At 44.7% G+C, this 8,930-nt stretch overlaps 1 protein-coding gene across 1 annotated transcript in view; it reads right to left on the bottom strand.

Moving 5' to 3' along the window:
- The window catches only part of LOC135824265 (leucine-rich repeat-containing G-protein coupled receptor 5-like), an 83,225-nt gene extending 75,940 nt beyond the window's left edge, over window positions 1-7,285 (bottom strand). Inside the window, exons 1-2 of the mRNA XM_065336995.1 lie at window positions 6,961-7,285; window positions 4,917-5,100 (exon numbers count right to left, since the gene is read on the bottom strand). Of these exons, the coding sequence (XP_065193067.1) occupies window positions 4,917-5,100; window positions 6,961-7,045 (269 nt within the window). The 5' untranslated portion in view covers window positions 7,046-7,285. The remainder of the gene's footprint in view (window positions 1-4,916; window positions 5,101-6,960) is intronic.
- Between the last annotated feature and the right edge of the window lie 1,645 nt (window positions 7,286-8,930).

Below are 8,930 nucleotides of genomic sequence, written 5' to 3'. Positions count from 1 at the left end.
GGGAATTTACGGGATGCTCGTATCTTCAAAGCATCGTGACTTTGTGCATTTTGTAGGAGTTGCATTATTTGAGCCACAGCGCGCTAAAATATGACAACAGCTTTTGTTGGAAAAAGTCGAGAAAATCCAGAATTTGAATTCAGCGGCAAAAAAATACGATGTGGAGTGCGATGCGAGTTGCTGTTCTTGTTCTCCTTGCTTGACTAGACTGGTGTTATGGCTGGCACTAAGGGCCCACACACAGCATTACACAGGTTCGTATAGTTATTGTTATAACGAAGGAACTGAAAGACAAGGAAAAGAGAGCTCACATTCTCGGACGCCTAGTCCAGCACAGCGAGTACTTCGAAGTATGTAAACTTTTTTTCGTTAACCCTCTCTATTTCCTCTACTGATCTATATAGTTTGGCCTCCACCAGCCCCATCTCTATCCTGTTGCAGAGACAGTCATGCGTTCTGTTCCATCATATTAAACTGAACATTGTCCCTGAACATCTCAGCAAGTATAATTCGTCTACTTTCGAACGGGACACTCGCAATGGCATAGTAATTCCCAGAGCTTTGTCAACAATGTTTACCAAATCTCCTATGTTTTCTGCATATTCGTATTGGCTCAAGCTGCCCATGGAATGAAGATAATATCCATTATTAGACAGTTCATAGACTATGTTAAATGTCATGCCACGTTGTAGGCTCGCTCGCCTCTTTTGCTAGCTGATCTCGCCGCTCTCCACCATGGTCAACATAGTGATAAATTTCACCCCACTGATGCATTCTTTTCTTCCTATTATCATAATTCTATCCTTCTTTCTTTCTTTTTCTTCTCTAGCCATGGCTGGCTAACGCCCCCTCCTTGGCATTGGCTTCTGCCATTGGACGGTGAAATAAAATAAAATAAATAAATAAATAAAAACAGCCACGAGCCCAGGCGCTCATGCGCCTTATGACATATACGTATACAGCAATCCCCCCCCCCCCAAGAATTTTTCCCGGGGCAAAAAATAACATAAGCAAAGAGGCAGTCTAATTTGGCGTCGACAAATATAGAAGTAGCTGTTGAAACAACGCAGTGCCCCCTCTATAATGACGCATTGCTCGCAAGTGGACATACGGTAAATTCCCGTAGCTATGCAGAATACGTTACTTCAGTAAGGTCTGGCTTTAGCCAGGGTCCACACAGCTTTAATTCCGTGTTTGTTTGTGCCATCGACATACCTGGCGCTATCCCGTACCTGTCAAGTACCGTACCATCAAGGACATCATCGGCATGCCTGGCGCTATCCCGTACCTGTCCCGTACCGTACCAATAAGGACAGCATTGGCATGCCTGGCGCTATCCCAAACCTGTCTTGTCCCGTCCCATCAAAGACAGCTGGCCACAATATTGCAATAGGGCTTTCAAATGCAAAATCGTAAAGCAACTTGGAAAAATGAGTATGTATGCGAAGTGTATTGGAGAATGCATGCAGGGTGATATTGCGGGTTCGAATCCCAGGTTACATCTAAAAAAAATAGGAGAAAGGAAAAATTTATCACATCCCTACGCTTTTTTTGCCTAGGTGATCAGGATGGTAGACTGTGTCGTATTACCCTCGAATGCAAAGAGAAAGTTGACTCTCGCAATGCAAAAAAAGCATAGCGTAGGGCCCTGAGCTTCCAAACTATCTCGTATAGAGTACGTCGAGACAGAGGAGAAGCAGAAGAAGCGCCAACGAAAGGGCAACATTATCTGGTTTAACCTTGTTTTCCTTCGAATATATATATATATATATTTAAAAAACAATGGATACCAAGGAAACGACATTTTTTTCATTTCTGATAATTATGAGCCTCCCAATTTGGGTTGTAGTTGCTTTGCGCTTTCGAACTGCTATTTGACCCATCTGCCTGGTCTTGGTGTCCCGCCATCATACCAGGCCAGAATTCCATGAAGCCTCGGAAAGCAGCGTGTGCTCAGCTCGATGGCACTTTCCTCCTCCCCCCTCCTTTTGGAATTACCACTAATATCCATGAACCTTCCAAGTTTAAAGGCCACTATTGAGCAGTCAGTGCTCAAGCTGATTGTCATACCGTGCAATGTCTCAGTACTCCTTCTCAGTTTTGTGCTAGATTGTGCACGTCTGACTGTTCAAAATCTGATTTGGTTGGTGGACTCGATCGCATAACTTGTGTAAACGTTTTCCATGTTACAATAATAATACCATGGCTATGCTTTCTTTACCCAGGTCATCAAGAGTACAGTGTTGTAACAGGCATGAATTCAAAATCCGACACTCTCCGAACACAAATGTGACAACACACTATTACTAAACGTTCTGGATTTCTCCTTACAAACACACTTCAACCATAACCGGCATAGCTCAAAAACCAAAACTGCAAAAAGAAGCAAAAAAGGACCAGACAAGGCACAGCGTGCTTGCGTCACGACATATACGTGACACAAAAGGCATCACAGTGCGAGCATGACTCAGAGTCATGGTCATTGCACAGTCATACAGCACAGCACAGTTGTACAAGCGCATGATCCCGCGTACAACGGGTTTCAAAAATACGAATAAATTATCATGAGAGCAGCTGAAACAACTACACGTTCGAAGCGGAAACAGAATAGAAGAGAGACGGAGAAGCAGAGTGGAACGCGATTAGACAGAAGGAGGGAATTATCAGTGTCAGTAGAACAATAGCATGGACACTGGCAAGAACGGAACAGACGACATACCTGTAGACTGGAGCATCTCCACGTGCGCGTTTGCACCAACATGACTCAGAGGAAAATAAAAAAATATACAGACAAGGTAAAGTCAAAAACGAGAATCATTCAAGAGGTTGTCTTGAAACATTTACAAAACAGGCGAGTGGCGACAACAGGTGTCGCATTTTCGCATTAATGCTCGATTGTTTTTAGGTGTGCTGCTAAATGGGCCAGGAAGGTAAGGGTAGTGTAAATTACCATGTTTTAAAGGGACACTCCGGCTTCATTTTCGACGCCGAGTTTTCGATGGCAAGACCAAGGTAGGTGAAAGAGAAGACCCCTCGAGCAAGAACGAGTCTCCAGAAGCGATCGAGTCGAGCAGGAAGATGACTTTTTGAATTTCGCCGAGCAAGCGCTGATGACGTAATGAGGGATTAGCTTGCCAGTGGAAATGCACCTGCGCACATACATTTCGCATACTTTTGGCCAATTTTCAATCGAAGAGGTCGTTTTCTGCGTTCTCTCAAAGTCGTGAGCGATCCTGTCTTCTATACCCTTCCAGGTGTCCTTCAGAGGACAATTTATCTCCAGGAAAGCGTTATTTATCTGCTAAATTCGTCGAGACATATTCACCCAGTGCTGATAATATAGAATGTTGAATTATCACAGATTCAACATTCTACATTATCAGCACTGGGAGAATATAATTATCTCGACACGAATTTAGCGGATCAACAACGCTTTGCTGGAGATAAATTCTCCTCTGGAGGACCTTCAGGGTACCTGGAAGGGTAGAGAAGACGGGATAGCTGACGGCGGTGAGAGAACATAGAAAACCACCTCCTCTACGATAGGTTAGAACATCGCTGGCCTCAAGCAAAGGTCCCTAGTTTGAGTCCTGGTGGTTAAAATCGAATTTTTCTAACAGGGTGTGCTGAACCTGGCCAAATTTGAAGCGTATGCATAGAACTAGTGATTTTTTTCCTGGCACACTTCTGGATGTGGTGTATTGTGAGGCAGGGCAACTGTTGGAGTGAGTACGGTTGTGGAACTCCCATGGTCTTGCTTGCTGGGGCCGTGGCCAGAAATTTGGCGACGTGACAGGCGCAGGGGCATTCGCATCTATGGTCAGCCTTGCTGATAACTTTCCTGACTCTGTACAGTGCATGCTGCAGTTATGGACAGCCGCAGGGTCTGCTGGTGTTACTGCCTTGGAATTGTTTGTTATGAACTCTGTGAGGCTCTCTGCTGTGCAGTCAGCCCTCAGGTTGCTGACATAATATATCACAATTTGTTCGACCCTGGGTACATCCGAGGATACCAACCTCCAGGATTCATCTTGGAGCATACCCAATGTGAGCAACTCGTGACACTTGCCGTCACCCATGCTACGGAGGTCAGCTGAATGTTGTATCTCACGGCTATGACTATCTATTACGGTGTGCCTGTGTGGGAGCATTTAGTTGAGCAATGGCGGATTCTTTGAGGGCCGTAACCTCCTCACTTAGACCTGCCACCTGCCTGGATAATTCGTCGATCTGGTTCTAGAGGCGCATCTTTTGGTCCAACCGACTACAAGCTCACACAACTCAGTGGGGTGATATTTACATTGCAGGAAATATGAATACAGGTTACACAAAAGAGATAGAAAGACTATCCGTTCATCACGGAAGGAACAACAACCAGAAAAGTAAAACTTCGAAGAACCAAGCAGCGCAAGCGAAAGCCAAAACACTCTCCTCAGCAGAACGTGCAAGCACACTTGCACCTACAGCGCACCCGCAGCAGCGCAAAAAAAGCCACCGTACTGCATTAATCTACATGCATCAAAATAAGGACACCACATGCACTAAAAATGTAGACCGATATCTGCAAAAGGGTACGCGACTGGGTAGTGTCAGCGTAGCCGTGCCAAATAAATGCAAATAAATCGAAGCACAAATAAATCGAACCGAAAATAAATCAACTAGAAACACCGAGTGCCTGCCTGCCCAATTCCTCAAGTCTTTGTATTACTATATGGCACTCGTTGCAACACACCTCACGATCAGCGGATTCCATTACAAAACCGAAATATCTTGTTGACCTTCAGCAACGACAACTCAATGCAGGGAAGGGCACACAACAACTTTGTTTCTCGCTTCAACATCCTGCAAAGGCACTTTTCGTGGCACAAGATATTTCAAAAACTAGAACACATGCAGCAAGTAATTATTGAACTCACAGGTGTATAATAGTCTTTGGCAGACGGATCGGTATTGTAATGAGGCCTTGGAAACGGCAATCACTATCAATCCTATTATTGTTTTCGGAAATATTACGGCACACATTATTGGCTTCCCGCCGTTTTAGCTTGTCGTATGACACCGGAGTAGTTGGAGGCATCATTGATGGTTGAGAACCAGCTTCTGGACACAAGTAACACACATGAATCCAAGTACAACTTCAAAAGCCGCTCTAACGCGCCTTAGTAGTGCTATTTTAAACTCGGAGACAATTTTCTTTCGATTTGAAGCTCTCAATCAATCAAGGTACAGTGACCATTCAAACACCAGCAGAAGAATCAGATTGCTCTAGCGCTCATGTTGGTAAAGTAAGTAAAGTAAATTATCGTGTCCGTTCCCGAAGGGAACTCACGTCATGTTGGTGCATAAGGGAAACCCTCCGTAATCAAACATCTTGTCACCTTTAGCATGAAGTGCGTCACGGTCACACGCTTGAAATTTGACATTCACCTGTTTCCGAACTTCGCACTTCGGCCCCGGTGTATTTCACTCCGCGCTATATTGAATGATACATCGTTGGAAAGCTGCGTTCAATGGCTTTCCAATGAGCCATCACATGAGGCATGGGCAACGGGGTTAGGTGATATTTGGCGAAAATGAGTTTTTGATGGCTTTGAACTTTCCACTAAATGAGTGATCTATGGGCCAACGTTTGAAGTTCTGGACACTTTGCAAGATGGTAACAAGAACGCCCGAAATGATGGGTGAAGGTCGACAAAAATGATCAGGAAAAAGGCAAAATGGAACGCAGTTACAGTTGGCTCTGATGGAGTGGTTGACGATAGCTAGGCATATTTATAGGTCTTCAGGAGAGCATAGAGTACTCTAGTTGATATTATAGTAACATTGTTGCCTGCACTTGCTGCTATGAACTTGAAAACTCAATTCCTGTCATGTGCAAGTCTGGTGTTGTATGCAGACTTGTCAGACAGAAAGAAGCCAAGCAACTGACATTTTACACGACTGGGAAGAACCTACCACGCTAGACATGCATGCTGGGCCAAGCCGGATACATCCACCAAGCATGTCTTGCTCTCCTATGCACAGCAGCTTGTATATACATGCGTTATACTGCGACACAATTTCATGATCTCCGCATCTCACCAACTTATCCAGCTGCCAATAGTCACCACGGAGTACTGAATCTCGTTCGGCACTCTCAGCGCTCTTGTCCGTGTCGCCATTTCGAGTCACGGAGCTCTCAAACTCATCATCTGCACTGCCTCCACTGATGGCTTGTCACATGAGCCAAACCTCTTCACTTTCACCTGATTCTTCTTGCGGAGACTATCCCAGGCAGCGGAGTATCTCTGGAGATCCAGCTGCCAAATATTCCAGCCGCTCGTGCTTCATTACGAATTTGTGACGGAATCGCTCCTCCAAGAAATGATTTGTTTTGCTCCCTTTTGAGCGCATGATTTGCACACGCTACCCAGAGCGCAAATGCCTCAATGGTGGCTGAAAACGCCTACCTGGACGTTCCAAGTCCTTGGCGGATAAACTACAACTGCGATGATGACAACATTATAGTGAAGCCACTAAGGGGAATGCACTTTCAATGCGATAGCGCAAGAAGTATTTTCGCTTTGATCTCGGTGACTAAAAACGACATCGGTTCGGTCTTTTGCAGATATTGACATTTTGAAAAATCGCAAGGACCCCGGTTCTATCTGCCGATGCCTCATATGTTGAATTTGAAGTTGGGAGGCGAAGTTATAGCTGTTTGTACAGTGATTTATGCTCGTTTCTATATGCTGCGTGTGCGTGACGAGTTATCTTCCTTGGCCATTCAGGGTGGTAGCGTCAGAACAATTTATCTTGTTCTTGGCAACTCACCATTGTTTGCACTTGAATCGGAGTACATTACCAAAGCATGCCTTCTTTATAATGGGCCTGATTGAAGTGCAGTGAAAGAAGTGAAGCATTCAGATTTTATCTTTACACAGAAATCATCATGGTGGATTCCATTATAGAAACACTCACTTTGTCTTTGGCAGACAGCTGGCAGTTGCATGTCACAGAACGTGTTCTCCCATTTTCCACCTCCAGACACGCTATGAGCCAACATCTGGACACAACGTTTAGCAGGGGATGTGGTGGGCTGTTGAGCATTCCATTGAGTGGATGGTACAGCGGAGCCATCTTCAACACTTATCCAAGTTTGGGTAGTATACGTCCGCGAGTAAATACCAGTCCATATTGCTTTGGTCGGTGGTTTAATGTGGCGAATACACTCGTAATGCTCAGCATTCACCGGAGTAGCCAGTGTGGCCCCTCCTAATGAGTTGCAAAATTCCAGGCTATGTCTGAAGCTTCTCTCTTCGTCTACATATAAATATTCCATCCCAGTATTTCCGCATGCTGGCCACCCAGCTGCATCAGACATTGGCAATATGTAGATGTACACACACAAACACACACACGCACACACACACACACATACACACACACACACACACACACACACACACTTTTTTACATAATTATTCACATATGTGGGTCGAGCATAATAATGAAGGTGATGAAGCCGAGACGACTACAGTCGTTTGTTATAACAGAAATGCACTTATGCTATACAAGCAGAAAATCATGACTCACCTGCGCCCCATGAAAGTATGACTGAACTTGGTTCATATGGAGCCCTACAAGATTTTGTTGAAACCAGTTTGCTATAAAGGGTCTATTTTGTATGGGTTGAAACAGGGACATGGGCAATGGTTCGCTATATCACGAAATTCGCTTAATGCGAGTTCGTTATAAGTGCAGTCGACTGTACTTCTGTTATCGGTACTTGGGAAGTCATTATTTTTTGACTTTACACGTGCTGTGCATGCATAGTTTCTCCGCTGGTTCTTTTGGTTGTCGTTCTTCTTCCTGTTTTCGCTCTGAAAGTTATTACCATGAATGGCCTCAGTTGAGTACTGAGTATTGTGTGAACAATATTTTGGCGATGAAGTCAAGTGTCTTGTCTAGGATGCTAGGATGGATTCTGCAGCAAAGCAGTCCTTGGCTTCATTTTCTCTTGAAGCCGTGGAATCTATGGGCCTCCAGTGGGAGAGAAGGATTGCCAAATTTGAGAACTATTTGATGCCAGCCTGTTGTGCAATGATGTGTTGTTTTCCTGTGTGATGGCATTCCCCAAACTGTCTGTTCTAGTTGCGTGCATGTGTGATATGAGCATGCACGATTCTCTTGTTGAGAGTCATTTTTTCAGTCTTCTTGCTCGTCTCTTTGAGTGCAGTCTTCATTTCCGTCATGTCATCAATATAATGTAAAACAAGCTACTGTAAAAGGCATTATTCTAACGAGGCGCATATATAACGATTTCACAAAATTGACTAGTTTACGTGTACCAAAGGTAACGATTTCCACTCATTCTCAACGCTCAATTGGACAGTATATGTATCGATTTCTGTATAACAATTTCGACTTTAACGACAGATTTCTCCTCGTTAACTCGTTAGAGTTAGCACTTCGTTATATATATATGGCTTTAGCAGTAGTCTTGTCCTTTGTGTCCTGCGTCCCGGGGAACAGAATGGCTGTGATTCCGTAACAGCGTGGTGCCGAAACCCGGGACGCAGAGGATGAGTCACTTTGTCTGTTCGTCGTCATAGTCAACAACAAAGCAACTTTGAAGTAAAAAGTAAGCGTGGGAGCAGAGGAGATAAAAGCTGGTGGGAGCGCAAAACGATGGAAAAGGAGGCAGAGGAGGTGCTGGACGGAAACTGAAAATGTGGACTCGAGCCTGGGACGGCAGGTATCGCATGGAGTGTGTGGCTGTGACTCGCCAGAGGCCAGTGGACGAGTCTGGCATCACCGACTGTGTGTCCTCCTTTGTTTGAAATCTTTTATTCGCACGATGGCCTGTGGCCATTAAGAGAAAAATAATTACAGGCACGGGGATCAGATACAGAGAGATCAAAGTTTAGCTGCTTGCTGAGGCAGTAGCG

The sequence above is a fragment of the Sycon ciliatum genome, chromosome 9 (genome assembly GCF_964019385.1).
Source record: "Sycon ciliatum chromosome 9, ocSycCili1.1, whole genome shotgun sequence".
NCBI classification, from domain to species: Eukaryota; Metazoa; Porifera; class Calcarea; order Leucosolenida; family Sycettidae; genus Sycon; species Sycon ciliatum.
This window is presented reverse-complemented; position numbering and strand designations above follow the sequence as displayed.